Below are 27,778 nucleotides of genomic sequence, written 5' to 3'. Positions count from 1 at the left end.
AACACTCATTTTTAGAGGGTTGTTTAAAAAATGAAATAGTTATTGAGGAAAAGGTTAAAGCGAGTGAAGTTAAAATCATGACAAACACGAGATGGCAAGTCTTTTTGTTTTCAAAAGCTTTGCATACGTGGGAGGGTTGTCAAAGGAATTTATTTGGGCCCTAGAATCTGGCACAAGCTCAGATCAAGAAAATGCATCTTTAGCTTTCCCCGCTCTGCCACAAATGTTTTGATGACTGCAAAAAGAGAAGAAATTGTTCGGCAACCGCTGTGGAACAGACAAAGAGATATCCCCACCAGGTGTTAAGGTGTCAGGCACAACCACGCAGAGACGAAGCTGTCGAGAGATGTCGTCTTTATGTGTTGCTTATGCGCAGGGCACACAGACAGAGCAGCGGTGGGCTAAAGCAGAGCAGCCCCTCCCCACCCCTGTGACCTCCGAGTGTCATCGTTGGTCAGTCGTGCTGCTGAAAGGTTGGTCTCCATCAGAATCATGAAACCCATCAATGGCTTTGGATGCTAAAAGCTGCTCCTTCTTGCTCCATCAGGCAGCCCCTCACCCCACCCGGGGGGGGGGAGCAGAGGGAGGTCAGCTCTGTCCTCTCACCATCAAGCATTTTGAACTCCCCTTTCCCCCCACCTCCACCCTCATCTGTGGCCCCTCGTCGGGGTGGGGCCCACCTGCCGTAGACTTTTCCAGACCGGCAGCACCGAAGGAGCAGAGTGAAGAAGTGATTCCATCTCGGTTCAAAGCTCTACTCCTCTTTGAGGCGTTTCTGGAGCAGGGCCCAAGCCTTTTCTACCTGCGAAGAAAGGACAGGTGATTGATTATTTGGGAAAGTTGACAGGGAAGGGGCTCAGAAAAGGGATGCTTATAAGGGAAGCTGCGGGGTGGTTTCTTGAGTAGCGGCAGCAGCAGACTCTTACCAGCTCACAGGTAACTGCTGGCTCCCACAATGTGGAGAGAACCACGTGTGACTGTTTCACGCGCTGGCTGTTGGACATTTGGCTTTGCAGACGCAACCTGGCAGATTCCTCACTAAGCCTGTCTCTGGCTACGATGCGTCTTAGGGCCTGAAACAGAGAGAAGACATAAACTGATTAGAAGCGTATCTTTCTACAGGGAACCAGGCAGAGGGCCTTCTCGGCAGTGGCACCCACCCTGTGGAACGCGCTCCCATCACATGTCAAGGAGATGATTATCTATATAACCTTTAGAAGACATCTGAAGGCAGCCTTGGATAGGGAAGTTTTTTAATGTTTTATTATGTTTTTATATATGTTGGAAGCTACCCAGAGTGGCTGGGGCAACCCAATCAGATGGGCAGGGTACTATTATTATTATTATTATTATTATTATTATTATTATTACTACTACTACTACTATTACTACTACTACTACTACTACTATTCAGAGTAAACATTCTACATATGGAAAGCACTTTTGCATACATTCATCTATTTCACTGCCATGTACACACAGCAAAGTGTACGTTGTAAAATAAATAAATAAAAGGTTCCCCAACCTATAATCTAAAGGCAGTTTCCATGTTTTCCCTGCACAGAAGTGCTTTCTGCACAAGAAAGCCACAATATTTGATGCAGCCCTCATGGATTGTATAAGCTTTGAGGTTCAGGTTTATTACATTTGTAAGTCTCAAAGCGATTTACAACCAAAGTAAACAAACAATGAGCTTTTGAGTTTTAGACAGCCTTTGCCTAGCTGGGTTCCTGCATACTCCAGCAAGTTTGTCCAACCAAAATAATAATAATAAATCACTCAAAAATCAGTTTGTGTCTGCTACGCTTTTGGTCCAGCATTGAAAACGCCATGTACTAAATTGTTGAGAGAGACAGAAGTGGAATCGTTTTGCTTCAGCTGCAGAAATGACACAGAGAAAAACAGTACGTACCTCATCTTCTGGGATGATAACCGTCCAGACCTCGTGCACCAAGTCTGCCCAGCCTGCCTCCAACAACATGGCTGCGTCCAGCACACACACAGCATTTCCTGCAGAACAGACAGGGGCAGCTTTGAGAAACTTCCAAGGACAGGCAGGAAAATAATTCCTTCCAATGACAGAAGGGACGCAGGACTTGGGTTTGCCCCACCTTATGTGGGAAAGGCTCAGTGGTAGAGAACGTGCTTTTCATGCAAAATGTCCCTGGTTCAATCCCAGGCATTTCCAGGTAGGGCTGTACAATACCCTTGTCTGAAACCCCACCAGGATAACAGCTGCCAGTCAGTGTAGGCAGTACTGAATTAGATGAGCCAATGCCCTGACTGGGTGTGAGGTACCATCCTATATTTGTGCTATTGTTGCCAGGCTTCAGGGAATCGGCTTCCTTCCCCATGGCAGTAGATAAGCAGAACAAAGGAAAGGGAGTCTTCTTACCAGTTAGAAACTTAAATAACCACAGCGAGAGAACAAAGAACGCATCTCCCAGAATGGCAGTTAAGGATCCTACCCCCTTCTGTCCCTATTAATCTACGTCACTTCTACATCTTGTAATCTGATCTTGTACCCTCTGTGCTTTGTTCTGCCACTTTCTGAGCTCTCTGTGACTTTGGAAAAGGGGGGGGGAGTGCTTTCCAGAGACTGTGAATCTGTTAACCCTCTCTCTCCCAGTGCTTTTTCTCTTAGCTGTTCCCCATCCAGTATTTCCCAGCTTCTGCCTTCTGAACTATGTCCCTTGGCAAACCACTGTTCCAAATCTATACTGTCCTCCTGCTCCTGGTAAGATTCAGGATCCGATCAGGAGCAGCGGGAGGGGGAGGCTCCCACCATTCGTCCTCAGTGCAGCCCTCCCCAGCACCGTCCCTGATAATTATTATTTTAAGCCAGGGGTCAGCAAACCTTTTCAGCAGGGGGCCGGTCCACTGTCCCTCAGACCTTGTGGGCGGCTGGACTATATTCTTTTGGGAGGGGAATGAACGAATTCCTATGCCCCACAAATAACCCAGAGATGCATTTTAAATAAAAGCACACATTCTACTCATGTAAAACACGATGATTCCTGGATTGTCCATGGGCTGGATTTAGACGGCGATTGGGCCGGATCCAGCCTCCGGGCCTTAGTTTGCGTACCCATGCTTTAAGCCATTTTCAAATTTTAAAAAAGATATGCCAAGAAAAGCTTATTTGGTGGCTAGGCTCCATGTTAAATGATTGGAAATAGCTCTTGTAGATTATCAACACCTGTTTGAAAAAGCCAAGCTAGCAGCCCCTTCATGCACCCATTTATCCCTGAATCCCCACCCACAACTCCTGCCAAGAACCCAAATCCCTCCTCACCCTGTGCAGCTGCCTCGTCTATCTTTTCTTTCGCTATTCGAGCCATCACTGGCCACATGATATTGTTGAGCCGCGTCAACTGCTCCTGGGGAGAGGGAACAAAAGAGGCTGCAAGTAAGGCTCCCGAAGCAAAGGAGGGCTGTTGGCAAGAACCTAATCTGGGTTGTATGTGTGGTAACAGCCCAAGATAAGACATGGGTGGGTAGTGTTACGGCTAAAATCTGGGTGCGGGGCTACTCTGCCACCCAGCTCGTCGGACTAAATGTCCGCGGGTCCCTGCGGAAGAAAATGAGCTCAGCCGGGCACAGGAGCAAACTACAGAAGATCCAAGTTTATTGCGCAACAGGTTCAAGACCAGATTGAACAGCGAGAAAGGGGTGACATGAGTTTTTGAAACTCCCTCCATGTCCCAGAATACAGTGCAAAACATGTCATGAATACATTAAAGAGAGGTTTGGTTACACGGATTACATCATGAATATATTAAAGGGAGGTTGGGTTACACAGATTAACATATGGAGGAGGGAGGGGGGAATATGCAGAGTCGGAGATATGCACAGATAAACACTTCCTGAGTACCGGGGATGAGAAGACAATGGTCCCAAATATGCATAGTCTGCCACCTGACATTGCCTGGAGGAAAGGCTGATCAGAGCGATTTGACAGGATTAGGGTCTTGACACCTTGCTTGAGGGATTATGGAGGACAGGGGAGGTGCGATGGAGTCCTAGAGAAATTGAGCAAATTGGCACGTTGATTTTCTATGAATTTTATAGATTTTAGTCCCTTTTGACATTGACAATTGGAAATAAATTGATATATTGTAGCGAAGAAGAAGGTGAAGAAGACATGCCCCCCCTTCCGTATCAGTAGGGGGCTAGAGAAAAACATACATCAGTGAAAAAATCCCAGAGCAGAGCACCTTTGGCTAACAGATCAGATCATGGTAAAAGAGAAGAGGTATCCCAGCATGCACTTGCACTATTTCTAGCACTGAAGTGCCCAGTCTAAGGGTCAAACTGCATACTGTACAGTGAGAAATTGTTCCAGAATGCACTACTCCCCAGCGAGTACCTTTCACCCACAAAAGAAAAAAACATTCTGAGAACAGAGGTGAAAGGGTTCTGTTAGTTTTGTGGACTGAAGAGGCAAGCTAGCGTCAGAGGCACAAAGGGGAACAAAACAAATGATGGCCAATTGGGAGAGGGAGGGGTGTGTTGGCTGAAGTTAAACATTGATCCCAAACCCAGAGGGTTTTTTACCTGGTCTCTAAACACTTTGGCCCCCAGGATTTGTCTGTTGATGGTTCCATCTTCTTTCAAAATATCTGCAAAGAAGGATCAGTGTTACTTGTTCTTGGTTCCGTACAGCAGGGGATCTCAAACTTTCTACCCAAGGCCCCACTTTACAGGACTGAAAAATTACTGAGGCCCGCAAGTAACAAAAAAGTGGTGCAAGAGTGAATTCAGTCACAACATGGTGACAATGGAAGCAGAGTTTGGCCTAATCAGCTGGCAATTATGGACATTATTTTTATTGGTATCTAAACTCTCTTTGGAAATGTCTCAGCATTTTTCTGGTGGCAAGGGGTTCCATAGCTCAGCTTTCCTAGAGCTAAATGCAGGCATTCGATCAGGAGGTACTGTGACTCAGCCTCCATATTTCAGGCAGAATTTGCTAACCCAGAGGAAATACAGTGGTGCCTTGGGTTACAGACACCTCAGGTTACACACGCTTCAGGTTACAGAAATAGTACCTCGGGTTAAGAACTTTGCTTCAGGATGAGAACAGAAATCGTGCGGTGGTGGCGTGGCGGCAGCGGGAGGCCCCATTAGCTAAAGTGGTACCTCAGGACAGGTTAAGGTTAAGAACGGACCTCCAGAACGAATTAAGTTCTTAACCCGAGGTACCACTGTAAATAGAGAATATTTCTATTTTATATTTTCCTCTTCCCACTCCCCTCCCCTGGCATCTCAAAGTATTTTTACTCATCTTCTGTACTTTATTCTCCTGTTCTCTTTTCACTTGGCCCTTATTCCCCACCCCAACCTTTCATCCCTCCTTCTAGGTCCTTTCACACTCAAACGCTTCCTCTTAGAGCAGCTTCCTTCCACCATTCCTTTCTTTTCCCTGGCCCACCATTTTAGAAACACTGCTATACAGTTATTAACATTTTACCTACAATGGTTCAGTCTGCACGTAACATGAAACCATAGTTTAAAACAAACCATGGTTTCATATGAGCTAGAAAATTCCTGTGATCCTCTCCCACTCCTGCTGCACTGCAAACAAAACAAGTCAGAGCCCAACTTGTATCATCCGAACTCCAAGGTTTGCTGCTGGCTTTCTGCTCGTAGTTTTTTTGTGGGAACAAACCATGAGTCCTGGTTCAGACAATGTAACAAGCCAGACTCTGTCTAGTTTTGTATGCAGCACAGCAGCAGTAGGAAAGGAGCACTACAGAAAATCATTCACATCAAACCATAGTTTGCATGTTCACAAACTTTCTAACTGTTCACGGGAAACTGTCAGCAATAACATGTTGATGAACAATGCAACTTTTGTTAAAAACAAAAAGAAGAGAAATAGAAAAGGGAAAACTAGGTCCGGAATTGGGATGGGGGCATACATAATTTCTAGAGACAAAAAGCAGCCAGGCTGTGGGCTAGGGGACCAAGACAGAGAGATAACCAAACATTGTTTAGCTGTAATTCCTGAAGCACTACCTATGCAACTTAATTTACTAGTCTCCCTGACTTTAAAAAATGTTTCCCAGGAAGTCTGAAATACCTGTTCCAAATGCTTCTACCACCTGTGCATACACAGGACCTCCTGGATGGTAGATGTTGTGTCCAAGACTGTCCATATCCAAATGGAAAGCACCGAGGCGAACCAGATGTTGCGCAATGGAACTCTTGCCACTACCGGACCCGCCTGTCAGCCCAATAACGTAGGGATGGCAAGGGACACCTGGATCTTTCTGGGGGGGGGGGTGAAGGAGAGAGAGTGGTTTGGGGACACAGACACAATTATGCACATCCTAATTTTGTTGTTATAACTGTTGCTGCTCACGCTGAGCCACTCTAAGACGTTACAGCAGAGATGTGGCAGCCATTGTTCCGTGGGCTCGTCCTACAGCACTGTTGTAACACTGAAAGGCCTGTCACCAGGCAAACCTCTGCTCATGTTGACTCAGACGGACATTCCAAGTTCTGCACTGTCGTCTGTGGGCAGCATCCTCTTTATCTGGGGTGTTTGTCTGCCACTGTCTGTGTTTACCACACCCAGTGGCAGAGCATATGCCCAGAGCGGCACATGCATCCTGCAGCCAGGGGCAGAGTGAGCCGCTCATGGCAGACATTTGGAAAGCCACCCGCCTGCGACTCCCAAGCCTCCCCCAAGCTGTCAAAACAAAGGAGGAAGGGGGGAATGCCACCAGCAAAGCAGCACAGCTCCCCCCCTTACCCTGACGGCTCAGTGTAGGCTTGGGAGTTGCAGGTGTCCAGCACGCCAGATGTCACCCCCCTCCGTAATGACACCCAGGGCAGAAAGCCCCCACCGCTCCCCCCTTCCTACGCCCCTGACCACACGATGACACATGAGGACCCTGATCTTGCATGTATGCTCCCCATCCTTGAGTCCTCTAATCCCTCTCAAGCAGCACACAGAGGAGGAAAGGGAAAGACAGAGAGGAAGAAACAGTGCCTATAGTTCATAAGATGGGGAAGGAGGGATGTTAAACTAACTCACCTCCAGTCTCTGCCCACTTAGCAGGCCAGACAAAAAGCAGCCTTCCTGGCTGAAAATCAGAATTTGCTCCTTACCCTATATGTGTCATCTTTTCTCCCTCCACCTCATTATTCTTGCAAGTAAGCCTCCTCCTGGAGATCCAACAACCCCATCTAGCCAACCCATAACCTATCCAGTTCATTGCCACAGGATATTACTCACATGTGGGGGGTGTAACAGAGTCCCAAGCAGCCTGTACCGCAGGCTAGAAGAGCTGATCTTCTCTTCCTCATTCCTGCCATGCAGGGGGTCAAGAGCCAGTTTGATGATGTGGACGGCCAGCTCAGGGAGACCCTGCAACAGAGCATGGGCCAGTGAGGAAGGAGGAGCAACAGTGAGAAAGGAAACCAGGGAGCCTTCTCTCTGCCACAGTTTGGCAACCAGCTGCAGGGTAGATTCTGCTGCTCCTTGAAACACAGCCTGCACCTAAACTTACTCAAACAAAATCAGGCTTGTGTGCTGCACATTAGCAGATTGCTAGTTAACTTCCTGGCTCCATCATTCCCAGCGACTAACATGGATGTGAATCTGAAGTTCACCTATAAGCAGGTTTTGAAAAGGTGCGAGAATCCCTCCTTTGACCCATTGCTTAGTTATTGTATTTACATCCCACATTTATTACAAGAGTCGGTTAAGCTGAGGGATCATGACTGGCCCACGGTCACCCAAGTGTATTTCGTGATGGTGTAAGGATTAGAGCCCGGGTCCCATCAGTCCCAGTCTTGACACTCCCACCACCACACTATACTGCCTCTCCCCGGTGACTGGTTTTTCTGCCTCAGTGGTGAGAAATGGGTAGCTAAATTATGTTTAATATTTTGAAATGTCTAAGACAACAAACTAGGACAGGAGACTATTTTAAAAAAAAAATATCAACACCCCCCAAAAGCTTGAGATCTGTATAGTTCTGCAACTTGGAGTGTGCAACTTTAGAGACCTTAAGCTCTTTTTCATACAGAATGAAAAATACTTCTTCACCCAATACATCTCTGACCTTATGGAATTCATTGCCCAGGATGGTGCAGTGCCAGCTAAAACACAGGGGTTCTTAAGAGAATTAAGTAAATGCAAGAGCAGCCGATTGGTGGCTACTAAACCCTGTTTCTGTTAGAAACAGAACTTCCATTTTCAGAGGCAATATACAGCCAACTACCAGTTGCAGTAAATTAACAACATAGGGATGGATGTTGCTTTATGCCCTCTATTGGATTTATCAAATCGGGGTTGAAAAAGTCTAAAAGGACATCTTGTCCAACTCCGGCAGGGATATCTATGTTCTCAGTTCAGATTGCTACAAGCACAGAGCCGAAAGAGGCCCTTATACAGAGCAGTTTGAGATTTTTCTCAAGAATGTGAACCAGGCTGCACACTGAAGAAAGAAGGCCAAACACTTCCTACATCTAGCCACTTTGATTAAGGAGATTAAATTCCAAACTAGCAATATTTCTGAGCAGATATGTTGAGGCATATACATGGCCACGGTTGATAAACAGGAAGCCAAGCCACATTGTTTGTTTGCCTAACCCAGCTGGACCATTCGTATGCCCCTAGAGCAAATCTTCTCTGAGCAAAAATCATTGTGACTCAAAGGAAAATAAACACAAGCAGTGCCAGAACACTGGGCTGACCGAGAGACTATATGTTAGGAATGGAGGTCAGAATTTAGCAGATGGCACTCACCATCGCAGGATGCTAGCAAGAATGGATTTAAAAAGAGATGAGATACTGTAAATATATGGAGGTTCAGCCTGTCCATGGCAGAAAAGCCTCTGTTTATTTCATGCACCCCCAAACTTATTGATGATCCGATTTGTTTACAAGGCTGGGGCTCCCAGCACACTTACATTTTCCACCCTCCTCCTGTTGACGGCAAGACCACCCTTGAGGGTCTCTTCGCTGACTATGATGCACTTCAGTTTGCTGTCAGTGATGGACGGGCCAAAGTAGTCAAACAGGGGGGAGATTTCATACCGCAGGGAGGGCTTGATGTCCACCAGGAATTCACTGAGCTGAGCCACACGCTGCTCAAAGGGCAAGATCAGCTCTTTCAGCATCTTGGCTGCAGGTGGCGAAAGAAGGAAGGGGGAAAGATGACATTTTTAGGAATGTGCAAAGAGCCCAGTAAGTTCTCCCACATGTGCTGTAGAGATGCCTCTCACACAACAGTTAATCTAGCTGCCAACATCCAACATCGTATCTGTCAAGCACAAGGATGCTATCTCACCAAGCGGCTTACAGAAAAGGGCAAACTGTCCATCACAGACAGACGTATTTTGAGCCTGATAAGACCTGCCACCTCACTGTGCCTCCTGCTGTGTGTAAGAGGCACCCAAAGCAATATTGGAAAAACAAAATCCCAGGCTGGTTAAAAATATACAAGTTTGAGGGCTTGTTTGTTTTGCTGAGCTAGCAATTAAAAGGTTCGTCTTGCCCAATAATTTTTCACATCACAGTAACATAGGTGCATCTGTGATGAATCCAAAGAAGTATAAGAGAGCTCTGTTATAGCTCCCACTTACTATTCTCCAGTGCTTGCTTTAGCTTGCTTTGTCTGTCTTGTTGCCTATATGTGCGCAGGGCTTGGGACAAACAAATGAGAACTAAAGTGCAAGATCTTGACAGGCTCTTTGGCACGTTCTGTCTTTTCCAGTTTGTGTGTGGCCAGAGAAAAGGGACATGCAGGATTGCAGGTGGTTCTTCCTATAGCTTACTGACAGAGCACATGTACTGCAATGCAGAAGATCCTAGGTCCAATCCTTAGCATCTTCAGTTAAAGGAAGATCAGGCAGCAGGTGACGTGAAAGGCCTCAGCTTGAGACTCTGGGGAGTTGGTGTCATTCCTAATAGATAAGTTGGTCTAGAGTAGACAAACAAATAGCTCCACTTGCTATAAGGCGGCTTCCTACCTACAGTTCCTGTCCTGTGCAGCAGAGACAGGGAGGCTGAGCTGTTTGCGCTGTTGTTTCCGCAAAAGGCTTCTACCCCGTTCTACCAAAATCCTATTCAGATCTGCTTGCTTTTCCAACCAAAGCAAACCTGGAGCTTTTGGGCACAGGGACACTCAACAGTTGCAAACATCAGCAAAACAAATTATGCAAAGCTATTAGAAACTTTAGAAAAATCACCCTGATAAATTATGTTTGGCAGAGTGCCAAACATATTTTTAAGCATCATTGGACTTTATCCATTCACCTTTATAAACCATAGCAAGTGTGGGTAAAAAACAGCAACAAACCTGAGGATCTAACATCACTTTTTAAGACATTAGTTTTAACAAGTCTGAAAAAAATATTTCAAATTCCTAGATATCAGCTGTAAATTTTGTATTCCCGGGCAATCATGTGTGTAGGATATTCAAGTCCTATGTTTAAAAACAAGCCTATCCGTGTTCTTGGTTTACTTCTTGTGGTTAAGCTTGAGTTTAGATGTACCGCTAAACCAAACTAGCTCTGGGGTGCACAGCAGGACCAGAGGAAGAGCTTAGCAGCTGTGATTTTTCCTGTGAGTACCACTACCTGCATGTTCACATTTATCCATGTCTTGGTTTAATGCTGTGTGTGAACTGGGCCTTTATCTTGTGGCTCAACAGCCTCATTTCCAAATTCACATCCTAGCCTCTGAAAAAACAGAAGGATTAAATTTCTGATCCTCAAGAAGAGAGAAAACCAAAATTATCCAGCTCATATCAAAACAGAAAAGATGTTGTAGGCTCAAAAATATCCCAGGCATATGAAAGTCTCTGGGTAGTATTTAAGGATTTGGAATATTTCTTCATCCTGTTAGACCAATTCTTAAACATTTGTTGCTAATGTTTAGATAATCTGAATTCTTTTTTCAAGGCCTGGAAATGTAACTAACTGGTAAGAAATAGTTCCAGTCAGGGCTAGATATTGTTTTAAGTTCCTAAGCACCAAAATAAATGTCCAGGCCACAAGGGAATTATCCTGCTCACTCTCTCACCCAATTCTGGGGTTTTCCAGCCCTGATTCTAGCACAGCATTCGCTCATTCAGTGCTCTTGGTTTGTTTAAATGGCATTACATAAGAACCTACGAAGAGCCTGCTGGATCAGCCCACTAGCCTATCTAGTCCAGCATCCTTTTCTCATAATGGCCAACCAGATACATGTGGGAAACTTGCAATCATGACAAGAGTGCTCTGCCCTTCTACAGTTTCAGTAGCATTACCACCTCCAGCCATGGAGAAAGAGCATAGCCATCATGGCTAGTAGCCATCAATAGCTTTATGGGACCTTGGAGAAAGGGCATACATGGTTCAAAGGGACCCACTTTCCAGGAGATCTCTGTCTGAGACGCCCACCACAAGCCGATTTTCTGCCAACATGCAGCTCACGCTCAGAAGGATCTTGTGACCATTGTGAAGTCTATCGAAAGTGCCCCCTACGACGACATCACTATAGCTCTGCAGTGGCTCCTCAGTTGCGTTGGTCTCATGCTGTGCAGACAGCTCCTCATCGCTGACTTCTAGCTCATACTCAGGGTACAACAAAACAGAGATGAGATTGGGGCGACAGCTGTAGCAGCTGGTAGCGTAACGCTCCAGCCGCTGCTTGACTGGGTTGGATTGCCCTCCATCTCTGGTTTCAAAGTCAGTAAGCACCACTTCAGGAGGTTGGGAGAGGTTCTGCACAGATCCAAGTGCCGGAGGAGCAGCTCCCTGGTTGAGGATGTTGGTGAGCAGCACCCGGACATTGAGGTGGCGATGGATGTCAGCGTTGGCATATAACTTGCTGATAAGGGTGTACACCTCAGATGTAGCAGGGACATACGTAGAACGGGGCTGTGTGGAGCCGGTCAAGCTGAGTCCTGGCTGCAGGTGAATATAGAGCGTGTCTTGTACCAGCCGGGCAGCTGAGGCGAGAATGGGTACCAGACGCAAGGAAAGTGCTGACAATGGCGATGTCAGAACCAGCAGGCCTGAGCGGAAAACCGACATGCTGTCCGGCAAACACAGGCAGAGAAGGAGGGTGCAAAAGAGAAGAGAGGCAAAGGTAAGTGGGAGGCAGCATGGTATATATAGGGAAACTTTATGCAACAATCCTACCAGAGTCACCATCCCAAAATAAAAAATCAGATCCTGTACCCCAGAAGTACTTTCCCTTTAGCAGGGTGGAATTGGGGCCCCCAAACTGAAATCACTAGCATTGGGCAAGTCACACAGTCTCTCACAGCCTAACTTACCTCACAGGGTTGTTGTGAGGCTGCAGTCCTGCTCTGAGTTTATGAAGTGAAAAGGTTGAATAAGCATGCATATACAATAACCTTCACTACTGCCAAATAAATGCCAATCCCTGTTTTAATTCCCTTCTCCCCTGTCCTACTTTTTTTGCTTGGTTTTTAACTTCAACGTTTACATTTAGTTAATAGGCAATACAGCATGTGCAAATGAGTAACAGCTAGCATTTATTTCTCAATGCGTATTAACTCTCAGCTGGCTGGGAGGAAAGTGGTGAAAGACAGAGAAGTGGAAGGAGAAGGTGTCTTAACAAGTAATCACTTATGCCTCCTCTTCACAGCAGCAGTGCTGCAGTACTAATGTGTTGACTAACTATATCACATATTTTTTCAACAGCCCAAGCAAGAAAGGCGCCATACAGTTCCCCAGGACAAAAATGAAAATTTGTTTTGCATTTATTACTTAAAACTTTTGATGTGCAGCCCAATCCCATGTTTGTTTATTTGGAAGTAAGGTCCAGTGGTTTTATTTACTCGCATAAAACATTTGTACCCTGCTATTCTTCCTGAATACCCTCGCTGCAACACAACTAAGTTAAAAGGGCTTACTCCTATTTAGTTCCACTTGGACTGAGATCTAAACATAATAATAATAGTAATAAAGATTTCAATAGACATGCCAACTAAAAATAAACTATTCAAATACAGTAAGAACTGAAATCCTTAGTATTTTTGTACAGTATATATAATGTCACTGGGATGTACTGTTATGTTGTTTACTAATTTCCAAGTTACGGTACTTTGTAATAGGGCATTAACATTTCAGACAGTTCTTTGAGGAGATCATGCATAGTATCTTTACCACCTGGGTGTCTCTCCTTTCAAACTGTTTAGGTAGATACATAGATATCACCTACCCTGTCCATTTTAATTTATATGACTCAGGCAGCAATCCTATGAACCCAGGAGCAAGATCCTGTGAATATAGTGGGACTTATTTCCTAGTAGACATGTATAAGAATATGATGTTACTTATTTTCTGTTCTAGCAAATCTGCAAACTTAGATTCATTAATCTCAATGGGTCAGCTCTGGTCAACACTCAGTAGGCTCTCAAATCTGAGACTTGGACTAGCATTGGATAAAACCCTATATGTTTATTGGCCCACCTTTCTTCCAGGGGCTTCAAGATGGCATAGGCAGTTCTCCTCCTTGCCTATTTCATTCTGAAAACAATTCTACCAGGTAAGTTGGGCTGAAATATAGCGATTGGCCTCAAATCGCTAAGAAACCTTTATGGCAGCCTGGAGATTTGGACCAGTTACCACCCTGGACCACTGCCCAACCAGTGGCTCAGCTGATAAGACACTTCATCTCAAGGGTTTGTGGGATTATTCCAGCCCCACATTTGGGCAAAAAGATTCCTGCATTACAGGGGGTTGGACTGGATGATCCTTGTGGTCCCTTCCGACTCTTATGCCACAGCCCCCAATCTCTAGCTGCTTCGTGGACTCTGCCTCTCCGCTGCCCCCTGGTTACCTCCCAGATCCCCCACCACCACCTCTCGCTTTTCACTCCCTCTGACCTCCATATTCTCACTTGGCTGAAACACCCCAATTTCAAAGATCCTGTTCTTTTCCCCAGCCCACCAGCATCTATGCTTCGGAAACGTAAGAAACGTATTTTCAAAAATGCCGAACACAATAAGCCTCTGCTCTGTGAGGTGGGGACATAATCAGCGGGCGACCTGTCAGTTAGAGAGAGGCAGCTGCCACCTCTGCAAAAGGAGAGGGTGCGGCGGTTATTTCCTTCCCCCGGGTTTGCTCGCTCCCTCCATTACCCAAGCGCTTCCCCTCGCACTCCCACCCCGCCCCACGGCTCCCCGAACCGCAGGCCGGCCCCGCCCCATATCCCCCCCCCCTCTCGTCTCCCCTCGCTGGCAAGCAGGGAAGAAGGAACGGCGAGGGCCCGGGGTCTCTCTCTCACCCACCTGCTGGGAAGCCCCAGCTGAGGCGCCGTGTGATCCGGAAGCGTTTCCTCCCCCAACCGGAAGTGCCGCCTCACTGACAGGGGGATAAATAAATAAATAATAATAATAATTAAAACCGCAAAAAAACCCACTGTATATTAAAGGAACGGATAGGTTTGGGCGAGACAGGGTTTCATTTCTGTAACCCGAAAACGTTTAAAAGTGGCTAAACGCAGCGAGCCCGGGATTCTTGAAGAAGGCTGTGCTGGGGGCGGAGCTAACCGGAGAGGGAGGGGCTTAGGGAGAATGGGAGGAGCTGGTTTACATGTGGGAGGAGCCACAGAGGAAGAGGGTCGTCGTCGTCGTCCCCCCACCGTTCGATTCAGTGCTTCCTCGTTTTTGAGGGGGGGGGGGAGGATGCGAGGCGCGTTTGTGAAGGCCAGTTCCAGAGTTTTTAAACAAGGCATTGCGTGCAGAATTGTTTCCTTTTGTCCTCCCTCTTCCCACGTTCAGCTTCATATGGTCTGATATTGCGATAAGGGAGTGAGAAACTTATCCCTGTCCACTTTCCCCAAACCAGGCATAATTGTGCATGTCTCTTTCTCGTGTTCCCACTTCTTAGCCGCATTTCCCCTCCCAAACTAAAAGGCCCCCAATGTTGTTGTCTTTTAAATAATATTTATTACTTTTAAAGCTTACTAAAAAAAAAAAAGGAAGGAAGAAGACAAAAGAACAAAAAAGAACAAAAAAGAGAAAAAACAATACAATACATAAACAATACAAAACACAACCTTAACACATTAAACTAACACAATAAACTAAACCAAACCAAACAAAAACAATTTAAAAACATACATCATACCTTTTCCATATTCTATCTTTCATTCCCTTGTATCATTGACCTCCTCTCACCTCCCTCTTTGTATTCCACTTCCATTAATTGTTTCAGCAATTCCTTTCCATCTTTCTCTATTTTCTATCATATAAATGTCTTAACATATTTTTAATCTTATTTTCATTAAAATTAGTATACTTATTTAAGCTTAACTCCTTATAGCATTTCAGCTAAAGCCATAAAATTTCCTTCCAACATTTTTCTATCACTCATTAATTTTACAATATTTCTATATATAGACTTTAAATTTCCAATCTTCTTCCACCATCTCCTCTCCCCAGTCTCGGACTCTACCAGCCACTTCCGTCAACTCTATACAGTCCATCAACCTGGAGATCTTATGTCCGAGGCTCTTAACTCTTTTCCACGTCCCTTCTGCCAGTCTTCTTCATATTCTTTGATGCTAAAGAGCAGATCTCGGGGAAACTCCAATCCAAAGATACTTTTAGTCCTTCTCGACAGGTCAGCCAGATTTCCATAATAAAAGCTAGGATCCATAAAGTATTTCTGGGCATGTTTCAAAATTCCTCCAAATCCAAAGGTCCCCAGAACTCCAATCTCCTCCTGACCCAAGTGCATATTCCAAAAGTCAGTTAATCCCTGCATAGAGGGATCTTTCCAAATTTCCTTTTCTAGTCCAGGCCAGGCTCCGATCTTCAAAGTCTGACTTTTTCTAGTCTCAATCATAAAAGGCCTCAACTTGTAGTCCTCAATTTGCCTCTGTAAGGCTAATGCTCCCCCTGTGTTACTTTAGGTTCGACAACAGCAACTTTCTCCTTCTCCTTTTCAGCAATTTGTCCTGTTGAAATAGATTCCTGTGCCAAATCCTGAATAATTTCTCTATTGGTGCTCACTTTTGGTTCCAAAATGTCAATTTTAGTAGTCATAGCATCCATCTTTTTATGAAGCTGTTCCAACAGGTAGCTTATATTAGAAAATGCAGTCCATAAGGCTTCTCCTGTCGACATTCTTGAATATCCAAGGTCAATCTCTAGTTCTCACAGTTCTTATCAAGCAGCTGGAGATTTCCCAGCTCCACTCTTGTAACAGTTTCAAAAGCTCCCTCTAGAGGGGAACAGTCTCCACTTGTATCAATCTTTTCCAACACAGATCAAAAAGTAAAGATAGTTTCAATTTTCAGATACTTTTCCTCCCTTTTAAACGCAGAAGCGGACAATGGAAACAATATATTTCTCTTATTTAACTGACTGTCAACATCCATTCTCTTCGCTGTCAATGAACTCTCCCGAAACGTCAATCACTGGGAGCCCGTTCCCAGGTTCAGAGCAGTGGCAATTCAATTTTAATCACTCTCTCCTGCAGTATACACAGTCCAAAATTTCCCCCCTCTTCTCCTGCTTCCAAGGGGGGTCTAACAATTTCAATCGATGGAAGTTTAATCCTCCACTTAAGGCTTTCCAAGACCTTAACTTGCAAGCTCCTTGCTTCAGTCTATTTACAAAAGGGGAAGGCGGACTTCCTGTTTTGAACCTTCCCCGTTCGATGCCAAATCAAGATACTTAAAGACCCAATTTTCCTTTTTACTCACGGGTTGTTGTTTAAAATCCAATTGTCCACAAGAAAAAGTCAGCGCTCTCCGGCAATAGCAACGCGGCTTCACTCCGTGAAAGAAGCGGTTGATTCAAAGCACCGCGCCGCTCACCCCACGTCGCTCCGGATCCCCAAAACAGGGTTTCCCCGCGAGTAGGGGAGGCGCAAAAGGTGCCAGCCGAATCCCAGGTCCACAAGCTTCTTCCGCCTGTGATTTCAATGGGTCTCCGCCTTCGCCGTGGCAGTTCAGACCCAACTTTCAACGTAGCAAGTTCCTCCCGATTGGAGGAGCTCTGCCATTGCCGGGGGCGCCAACCCGGAAGTCCCTAAAAGGCCCCCAATGTTGTAACCTTTCCTCATAAGGGAGTTATTCGAGCCCAAGCATTATTTTGGTTGCCTTTCCTCCCTCCAAATTCTATATCCTTTTTGATGTGCATTACCCAAAGTATTCCAAACGTGGCCTCATGTTACATAATTTGCATAACTACATCATATTGGCAGTTTTATTTTCAGACATTTTCCTAAAGATCCCTAATATGGAATTCAGGGTTTGTTTGGTTTTTCCCAACTGCTGCACAATACGTCTATATTTTCATTCCACCACAACTTACTTTCCCACTTGGTCATCAACAGTTCAGATTCTATGAGCTGTTATGTGCGATCTTACCATATTTTGCCTCATCTTGCATTTGCCATTTTAATGCGCATTCACCCAGTTTGGCAATGGGATGCCCCAATTTTTATTGGAGAAATGTTGGAGGGTATGTTGGCATGATATTTTTGGTGCTCCACACAATCCCTTTTTGTTCTTACTACCTTGAACAAGTTGCTTGTTCAGAAGACCTGCCCATCTCACTCATAATTAAGGCTCATTTATGAACAACTTAAATTGTACGGGTCCTCCTAATACTGGCCCTAAAATGCTTGGGTGTCCATATGCTAATGGGAATGCTTCCAAACATATGTAGAAAGTTTTATTCTCACCACTGAGCACCCATCCCTAATAATGCCCACCCATTCCCTCACTCTTTGGATCCAGACGTAAAGCATGTCAGCAGATTTAACCCTCTGCCCCCACCCTGCAACATTTGGGGGAAATAATTTCCTCTTTCTCCCAAAGGAAAAAGTGTGATGATTGTGATGCCTGTGTTTGTCCAGTGGGGTCTCATTCACAAAATGCCAGAGAGAGATCAAACCCAGATGATATGTGAAATAAAGAAAACATTACCTCTGAGACTAGACAGAATGCATTTTATAGCCACTCTACCACTACATAACTTTTCACAAGGTATAGTTTCCAAACTTTCTTGAACCCAGCAAAACTACTTATGTGATCATACTGTGCCAGTCCCCTCCCCTCAGGGGAAGGGCCATAGTTCAGTGGAACAGTATTGCATACGGAAGATTCCAGGTTCAATCTCCTGGTAGGAGTGAGAATGTCCACTGTCTGAAATGATGGAGAGCCTTCTATAAGTCAGTGTTGAAAATACTGAGCTAGATGGATCAAACAAAGTGGGAAGGGCAAGCCCCTCTCAGCCAAAGGTACATAGTGTTTAGTACTGGTGACAAAGAAGGCAGTTTGTTTAACATTTATATCTTGCCTTTCCTGCAAAAAGCTCGAGCATATGGTGTTCCCACCTTGTCTCTTGTTTACTGGCACAGTAAACCTGTGAGATAGGTTAAGGCTACAAAGAAGAGTCATTGGCCCAAGGTGACCAAGTGAGCTTCATGGCTGAGCTTGAGCTGGAATTTGAACCTGTGTCTCTCCATTTTTAATGTGCCACTCTGATCACTACACCACACACCCTCAAATTTAGCTTAGGCAAAATCTACTGAGGATGTGCCAATACATATGAAGAAATTTATCTAACCATCAAAAAGCAATTCTCTGGCAAATGTAAGAAGAATGCAACATCAAAAGCAGCAAATCAGAGGTGTTCAGGGGATGACCAGCTGTTTAAAGACAGCATTTCACCTGAATGGATAAAAAGAAATGACAAAGTATTAGCATTTAATTAGCATTAAAATGTATAACTTACAGTTAGCAGAGAAGAGAAAGGATGGGAACCAGAATCATTTGTACTTGATTTTAGTGGGCTGCATTATTATAAGTACAGTGGTACCTCGGGTTAAGTACTTAATTCGTTCTGGAGGTCTGTACTTAACCTGAAACTGTTCTTAACCTGAAGCACCACTTTAGCTAATGGGGCCATGCCGCCGGAGCACGATTTCTGTTCTCATCCTGAAGCAAAGTTCTTAACCCGAGGTCCTATTTCTGGGTTAGCAGAGTCTGTAACCTGAAGCGTATGTAACCTGAAGCGTCTGTAACCCGAGGTACCACTGTAGTAGTAAATCTCTATACTGCCCTTCATCCGAGGATCACAGGGTGGTCTACAATGAACTCCCAAACCTTTCTGCTTCTCCCACTTCAACCCTATGTTGCACACTAAGAACTGCTATTTTTTTGCCAGTTTTTAAAATTGGTTTTCCATAATTTTTAACAAATTATCACCAAATTAATACAAATTCAATACAAATTTAAAAGCTAACTTCCCACCCACCCCAGGTGTCCCCTCTATTTTCCTCCCTCCTTTGCTTCTCCCAATAAAATAACTCTTCCAACTATCATTTCAAAATACCTTCATTCCTTCTCCCTACACATCACCTGTTCAATTACCAATTTCTGCTAAGGCTTTTATAAATTGTTATAACCTGTCCTCGGAATAGCTGAGCAGAGTAAATCCTCTTTTATCTATCTGTAACAGTCATTCATCAATTTTGAAACATTTCCTTCTGATTCCTCTTGAGTAACACTTTGCTTCCTCCCAGACAACATGCACACATTCCTCCCTACTGGTGCTGCGTTCAGAGGGTGAAAATGAAACCTCTAGGGGGGTTTTTTTGTTTTTGTATAAATATATAATATACACCCCCCATTTATCACCGCCAATCTCCCAGCATCACCCCCAAAAGGACGACTTAATGATATTTTAATGTATTAAATCTTACAACTCTAACCCAATTAAACAAATCTTAGTTGATTAATTGTATGGTTTTCAGATGATTCAGGAAGTGGTCTGGTGGATAAAAGAAGTGTTTGCAAGCTGGGCAGAATAGGTCTTTTTAAACAGACACCTAAAAGCAGGGCGGGCGGCGATCCCCAGTGGAGAGAATTCCAAAGGACTGACACCACCACTGAGAAGGCCCTGTCTGATCTCATGTAGCAACAGGCTGGAGAGCAAGGCCTCTAAAATTAGTCTTAAAAGCTAAGGCAGGTCAATATGGATTGGATGAATTAACAGTCTTTTATACCATTGCCTCCAAAGTTAAGCAAATTTATTAAAAAGCTAAAATGTTATGTGCTGTTGGATCTGCAAATTTGCATCTAACACTCAGGATCTGAATTTTGAATTTGTGCCATGCTTCAGCCAATAGACGGTGCACAGTGTTGAACTTAGCAAATGGTAAGACAGAAGTGTGGAAACATTGCTAGCTATTAAAAACAGAAAGAGATGGGGGCAACCTGATTACTACCCTAGCAAGCCTGTGGGGCAACAGGACTGTTGGTTGTAGTTCTGTGTTGAGATGCTCACCTGCTGTTCATGCCTATTTATTCATCCACCCGTCCACCTCGGGCTCCATGATTACCAGCTCTTGCCCTTCCAGCTCCCCATGTGTCCCAGCGTTGTGATCCTTTAAGAGAAGGACAAACGGCGGAGCAGTTCTCTCCACTTGGATACCCTTGGTGCTGAGGTACGACTGCAGGGCGCTGAGAAACTGCGGGGGGACGGGGGACAATAACAGATGAATAATGTAAATTTATTGGTCACCCCTGACTGGAACCTAGAATTGTTCCCTTCACAATCTCACTCCAGTTTGTATTTCCTCTTGCAACTGTGGGAGTACCAGATAAATGATCAGGGAATATAGCAACCTGCCTTATACAGCGGTACCTCGGGTTGAGTACTTAATTCATTCCAGAGGTCCGTTCTTAACCTGAAACTGTTCTTAACCTGAAGCACCACTTTAGCTAATGGGGCCTCCTGCTGCTGCTGTGCCGCCAGAGCACGATTTCTGTTCTCATCCTGAAGCAAAGTTATTAACCTGAAGCACTATTTCTGGGTTAGCGGAGTCTATAACCTGAAGCATATGTAATCTGAAGTGTATGTAACCCGAGATACCACTGTATTAAGTCCATCCAGTCTAGTGTTGTCTACTCTGACTGGCAGCCACTCTCCAGGGTTTCAGGCGGGGAGATTCCTAGCCCAGAACCCATTGGTTCCTTCCAATGCTACTACAATTCTATTATGCCTGTCCTTGTACTAGATGTCATCGCTGTGGCATGTCACTTATTCCTCACTTTGAAGAAACAAAGCCTTCTTGTTGGCTAGGCACTGTGTAGAGTCCTCAAAGTCAACCGGCAAGCATTAAGAAGGCCTCTGGGGAAGTGGAGTCTTGACAGACAGGATGCCAAGCTCAGAAAGCTCTTGACTTTTAACTTGAGTATCTCTTGAGAGATCAGAGGAAGGGCAAAAGGGAAAAACAAGATAGTGAAAGGAGAGTGGCACTCTTACGTTTGAGAGTCAATTACCTAATGGAACTTTGTGGTAAAAATGGGCCCTGTGAGTGCACACACAGGGGTGCATGTGTGTGTGTGTAAGTGCACAAGCACAGCAAACCGCAAATCCTCCATCACTACAGATGTAGCAGCCAGCGTCCTCACTGTGGATATGACCTGCTCACCCCCATCCTTCTGGGCACTATTTGGAGTAAGACGTGCAGATCTTAATCTAGGGCTGTTCAAACTGTGAAGGAGACATTGATTGGTGGCTTGTACAGCAGCCCAACAAGGAATGAACTAACCTGCTTTTGTCAAATCCGGTAGTGGATTTTGTCAGCTTGTGACTCCTCAGTGGGCTGCATTTGGCAGAGAATCGGGCTGGCCTCCTTTAACCGTTTTTGTTTTTTTAATGGTAAATTAATCAGATGACATATTAAGGGATAATTTTTATTCTGCCATTTTTTAACCAGTGGGGCTGTAAGTTAAGGGCGCCTGCCTTTATCCCTTGAGGCCAGGGGTTTTTCCCCCATCTGGAAGGTACTGGTGCGTTCCAGCACCTCTCCCCACACCATGCCTCTGGCTCACGAGAAGACTCTCCCTGGAGCACCAAGAGGACACCCTCTATGGGCACTGGAGAGGGTCTTCTCATGAGCCAGAGGTGCAGCGGGGCTTTAATTAGGCTCTTCAGCCTCCCAGGCTAACAGTTGAGACATGGAAAGAAGTCTTCCCTTCCTCAGCTCTGCAAGGCGCCCTGTTTCTCCAGCTTTTGCAAGCAAGCAGAAGGGACAGGGCAGCTTGCAGAGCTGACAGGCAGGGAATAAGCTTCTCTGCGCTTCAGCTCTGCCCGTCCACAGAGCTGCCCTGCACTTCCTGCTTGTGCGCAGAAGCAGGAGGGACAGGGCAGTGTTCTTGCACCTTTTTCTCCTAGAAAGAAAAGGACTGCTTGAGACTCTGTTTCCAGAAGGACAGCCACGTGAATCTTTTGCAGCAAAGTGAATGAGAAGTATTGTGGCGCCTTAAAACGGGGGTGGAAAATCTGTGGCCTGGCCCACAAAACCACATGCAGTGGCTCACCACCTCTCTGCTTAAAGACTACTGATTGTATATTGGTTGGACTCAGAGCAGACCCACTGAAATTAATTGGGCATGACTAATTTAGGTCCATTAATTTCAATGGGGGAGGAGGGTGGCGCTGTGGGTTAAACCATGGAACCTAGGACTTGGCGATCAGAAGGTCGGTGGTTTGAATCCCCACGATGGGGTGAGCTCCCGTTGCTTGGTCCCTGCTCCTGCCAACCTAGCAATTCGAAAGCACGTCAAAGTGCAAGTAGATAAATAGGTACCGCTCCGGCGGGAAGGTAAACGGCATTTCCGTGCGTTGCTCTGGTTCGTCAGAAGCAGCTTAGTCATGCTGGCCACATGACCCAGAAGCTGTACGCTGGCTCCCTCGGCCAATAAAGCGAGATGAGTGCCGGAACCCCAGAGTCGGCCATGACTGGACCTAATGGTCAGGGGTCCCTTTACCTTTAATTTCAATGGGTTAACTCTGAGGAAAACTCAGTTGGGTCACGTAATCCTATCAAATTTAAGCTTTTGTGGACCTCAGGCCACTTCTTGTCAAGTGGTGCATCACCACATATTGGGTTTGGTTTGTTGCTTCAACAGGGAATGTTGAAGAAAATACAAACGTTGGCCTTTCTGCTTACAAGTGGTAGCTTTTGGTGTTTTCTTCTTATTATTTCTTAAATTTGTTAAGCACTTTCATCATATCCAAGGCAACCCACAGCAACTTACAAGCTTTTTATGCATTAAATGTATTAAATTGTCTCCCAAGACAGACAGATGCCAACAATGTATTAAATTGTAAATAATTAGAGGATTTTTGGGAAAAAAAGCTTGTTTTCCGGAGTGGGCTGGGGTTATGTTGTGCTCTGCCCATTTTTGTCAAAGGCACTCTTTTTTGTTAACTCTCCGGGTGTTGCAGAGCGAATTCTAAATAAAACCTTGCTTCCCATTCCCCAACAAGAGCCCTCTTACCAGCTCTCTGTTCTGCAAACGGTCCAGCATCTTCCACTGCTCATTCTGGGTGGGTTTCTTCAGGACCCAGCCCTGCACCGGCAGACACAAGAGACTAAGGAAGGTGAATAGCAGAAGCAAGTGCATCCCTCTTCTCGCAACAGCTGCCTTTGGGAAGGAGTGGCTGGGAAAGAAAAGATGGCAAGTCACAGCCAGAGAGGCAGGAGGAGTAGAAGATGCCACATCACAAGTTGGAACTGGCAACAGGAAGGTCCCTGGACCAGCTCACAGTTGGGTTTGTGGAAAAGGTGAAGAGGCAGCCAAGCTTTTAAATCTGAGCTGGAGCTGACCCGCAGAACGCATTCAGTCATTTAAAAGTGCCAAGTAAATCTTAATGTCTCTGAGCATGTGCAGTTACCTCCCCCACTCTAACACACAAATACTGAGAACAGCACAAGACTATGGCATAATTTGCAGGCAAGATTGTTAGTCCAATATCTATTCTTTTACATTTCTTAACGCCAAGTCTTGCACTTGAAGCATGTGGGGTCTTAATAATTAGTTAATCTGCATGTGAAGAGTGCATTTCTTTCTCTCCCCCATTTGATAACAACAGCCTCAGCACAGGTCTTGTTAAATAAGAATCAGCCTGCAGTCCCAGGTTCTAAACTAAGAACAAATATGGGGGAAGGGGCAATCCTCAATCAACTCTAATTAAGTCTAAATACATCCAAGCTTAAACAACCAATCATTGCCTCCCTGCTTACTCCTGCCTCCATCTCTGCCCCTTTCCTTGGTCTCCCTTGTGTTGAATTTTAGACTTTAAGCAATTTTGATCTAGCCTCTAGTACACAGTAAAGTATTGTGTACACTGATGGCAGCATCGTAATCTAATCAGGAGTTTTAGCAATTTAAATGAAATCACAACGATCATTTCCATAGATGGAAGTTGTTGCTTGCTTTTAAAAATAAATAAATTTGGAGCCTTGCTGGTAACATTTTAGGGCAACTTTTAGAGAGAAGCACACATTTACCAAAGCAATAATTCATCCTCCCTATTTTCTTTAAATGTTTCAGTAGCTTCCAACACCCCCTCCCAATGCATTAAGTATGAATTTGAATTTATTGCAAACAAAATCAATTGGAGGTGACCTTGCTTGAGGACCCACCCCCCAAAAAAATATTTCTGCTCTGCTCTGCTTTGCCATTAGGATTCCTGTTGTGCTAACTGATAACTCTCAATGATGGGATCCTTGCAAAAAGTAAAAAAGGAGACAGGGAATCCGTACCTCTTTCTCCTGTTTTGTGTTTCAGGATGCAAAGTCTGCGAAGTATGGAGCAAACACCTTTCCCCCCTACTCTTTTTATGTAGTTCTGCAGCTAGAGAGGGAGGGGAGCGAAAGCGCAAAGGAATCGCTGCTTGTTACCGCTGGCATTCCCTGTGTTTGCAAGTAAGTGCTGTACCACTGCTGCCCCCCATCCCTGGTGATTCTGTAGCCCCCTCAATACTTCTTAAAAGCTTCCCTTCATTTCTAAGGCCTTCGATGGCACTTCACATCTAATCTCAGAGCAATGCTAATGCATTTTTATTTTATTTTTACTTTTTAAAGATACAACACTTGAAGGGCTCTTGCCAAGCCGCTTTGCATAGGCTGGCGTCACAGCCATGACCCTCCCCATCACAGACCACCCCACCTGCTGCCCTGTAAACAAAGGGCGCATATTCTCTATATATGCTACAACGGCAGCAAGAATATGAATAGCTAGAAATTGGAAAAGTGAAAAAAGGAATGGCAGGATAAATTATTTGAATACAGTGGTACCTCGGGTTACATATGCTTCAGGTTACAGACGCTTCAGGTTACAGACTCTGCTAACCCAGAAATAGTACTTCGGGTTAAGAACTTTGCTTCAGGATGAAATCGTGAAAACAGAAATCGTGCTCCGGCAGCACAGCGGCAGCAGGAGACCCCATTAGCTGAAGTGGTGCTTCAGGTTAAGAACAGTTTCAGGTGAAGAACAGACCTACGGAACGAATTAAGTACTTAACCCGAGGTACCACTGTATCTCGAACTGGCAAAAATGACAGATGCAATTAGGAGACAGTCTAACCTAAAATTCCAAAAGGAATGGGAAATTTACAGAGATTATTTTAAAAAAAACAGTGCCCCCAAGTCAAAACCTGCCTGGATTTGCTTTGATTAATTTTCGCAAAACACAACATGGATTACAGTGGTACCTCGGGTTAAGTACTTAATTCGTTCCCGAGGTCCATTCTTAACCTGAAACTGTTCTTAACCTGAAGCACCACTTTAGCTAATGGGGCCTCCTGCTGCCACCGCGCTGCCAGAGCACAATTTCTGTTCTCATCCTGAAGCAAAGTTCTTAACCTGAAGCACTATTTCTGGGATAGCGGAGTCTGTAACCTGAAGCGTATGTAACCCAAGGTACCACTGTACAAGTATTGTATGCAGGAAAACAGTAGAAATGAAGAAAGGATAAATGGAGTAGTTTAAGTCACTGCCTCTCTGACTGTGGGTGGGAGAGTTTCCTTTCAAGACCCCCCTCAATGCCTGATGCTTTAACTCTTGAATGTGAGGTTTATATTTATTATACAGACATTCCCAGAGATGTCTGCAAACTAAGAGATTATGGTACAATGCAGTTCTTTGACCTTAAGCAATGCCAAGTTGTCCATAGGGTGATTGTACTGGGTGCAATTCCACATCACTCAGCAGGGCTAGGCGATACCAGCTTTTCAACATCGCAAGAAGCAGCATTCAATTAAGCCGGCCCATCAGTGCAAGGATTATTGCTAGCACTACAGGATTTCCCGTCTCCGCCATGTGCTCCCAAAATCTGCTCCAGAGGATCGTGGGAACCCCTAGATTTAGGGGGGCACACAGGGGGGAGAGGGAAAGATCTGTGGTACAAGCAGTGATCCTTGCATCAATGCAACTACTGACTTAGTTAAATACACCCCAGTTGCAATTAAGTGGTTGATGGGGTGGAACAGTGCCAGTGAAGAGTGTAACTTGGGTGGAATCTAGACAAATATAAAAAACATCATGAAGATGCTTTAAAAAACTGTTTTGAAAAATATATATATTGAATTTGCCATAGCTCACCATCGCCATCTAGTGTCACATTTGTATAATTGCACTTTACAACACACTTAAAACGTTTTATTTGCAAAGCCCCAAACCCCGAAACAGCTAATCAGCACGATTTATCCGGAACTCAGGTTGTCTTTTTAATAAAGCGTAATAAAATACACCAAACCCTCATGACGGCCTCTCTTTTGGCACAAGGGGGCACGTTTTTATACAGGTATTAAATCAGAAATAATTATTCGGAGATCAGACATCTTTGTGAACAAAATATATATACACATACGCATGTAAACTTACCCCTGAGTCACTCAGGGACAGTAAAGGCACTGAGCAAAGTTAAGACAGGCGGAGGAAGGGAAAAGGCAATTGTCTGAAGCAGGGCTTTTTCCAGGCAGAACTCAGGTGGCACCTCTCAGGTGGGCGCCATTGCCATTCTAAGAGAACAAGGGAGGTGTTCAGGGTGAGTTCCAACACCTCTTTTTCTAGAAAAATAGCACTGATCTTAAGGCACGTGAGGCTACCGCCTTGCTGAAGCTAAGCAGGTCTGGGTCTGGTTGGTGCCTGGAAGGGAGACCATGTGGGAGCTACATATAAGGCCACCTCAGTTTCCATGTTGGGTATAAATGTTATGCAGGAAAAGACGTGTTTGTTGTTGGCCCTACAGTTTCACTGCATTAGTACAGGAGGCAAAGAACCCCGAAGGGGTAAATACTCCTTGGAAAATCTGCCCTGACCAGCTTGGCTTTCCTCCTACATAGCTTACCAGAAGGAGCTCACCTTCCCTTTTTCATTGCCACCTGGGCTTTCTAATCCTACAACCCGTAAGTTTCTGAGGAAGAAGCAAGGCAACCCTTCAATGCTATTCCTCAAACCTCACCTCATGCTCACCACATCCCCATAATTCCAAAATGACAACGTTACTGATGAGGCCTGTTCCCTTTCCCAAGGATAAATCAATCTTTTCCCTCCCTACCCAAGCGTTTCTGGCAGAAGGTGCCCAATCGCCTCGTTTGGTCTGTTACCTGAACCCCAATGAGCAATGGATTTGTTGTCAAAGATGCCTTGTGTCTTTTTTATATGTAGAAAAAGGCACCTAATAAATTCAAAAGGCTAAACCAAACTGCAATCAGTGTAGCGCCTTCCCGTTTCAGTATTTATCCCTATGGGGAGGGTGAGAAACTATGGCTGCACTTTGAGGTGGGGTTTATTGGTTTTATTGATTTTGAGGTGGGGTTTATTGATTTTACTAGGGCATCTGTTTACTAGGGATTTCTAATGTTCCTTTTATACACCAATACCAGCTGCTGCGGCTCTTTGATCGATAGATAATGCTGCCATGCCAACCTGAATTTCAAACAACAGGAAAGACCTGTGTGCTAAGGATGCCGCCCCAAAT

The 27,778-nt window shown here is 45.0% G+C and overlaps 1 protein-coding gene and 1 long non-coding RNA gene across 2 annotated transcripts; both read right to left on the bottom strand.

Annotated features, from left to right (window-relative positions):
* Positions 1-337: 337 nt before the first annotated feature.
* Positions 338-14,410, bottom strand: COASY (Coenzyme A synthase). The gene is made up of 10 exons (XM_081837932.1): positions 14,268-14,410; positions 11,373-12,040; positions 8,929-9,143; positions 7,247-7,378; positions 6,086-6,275; positions 4,558-4,622; positions 3,296-3,380; positions 1,913-2,010; positions 927-1,073; positions 338-802 (listed from the first exon to the last, which is right to left on the bottom strand). The coding sequence occupies exons 2-10, from the start codon at positions 12,037-12,039 to the stop codon at positions 755-757; spliced, it is 1,647 nt and encodes a 548-aa protein (XP_081694058.1). The 5' UTR covers position 12,040; positions 14,268-14,410; the 3' UTR covers positions 338-754.
* Positions 14,411-17,531: 3,121 nt separating this feature from the next.
* LOC309328307 lies at positions 17,532-27,584 on the bottom strand. The gene is made up of 4 exons (XR_014150759.1): positions 24,559-27,584; positions 23,291-23,453; positions 20,286-20,469; positions 17,532-18,667 (listed from the first exon to the last, which is right to left on the bottom strand). It is a non-coding gene; the product is annotated as an uncharacterized lncRNA (long non-coding RNA).
* Positions 27,585-27,778: the final 194 nt, after the last annotated feature.

The sequence above is a fragment of the Podarcis erhardii genome (assembly GCF_964252035.2).
Source record: "Podarcis erhardii genome assembly, chromosome: 13".
Taxonomy (NCBI): domain Eukaryota; kingdom Metazoa; phylum Chordata; class Lepidosauria; order Squamata; family Lacertidae; genus Podarcis; species Podarcis erhardii.
This window is presented reverse-complemented; position numbering and strand designations above follow the sequence as displayed.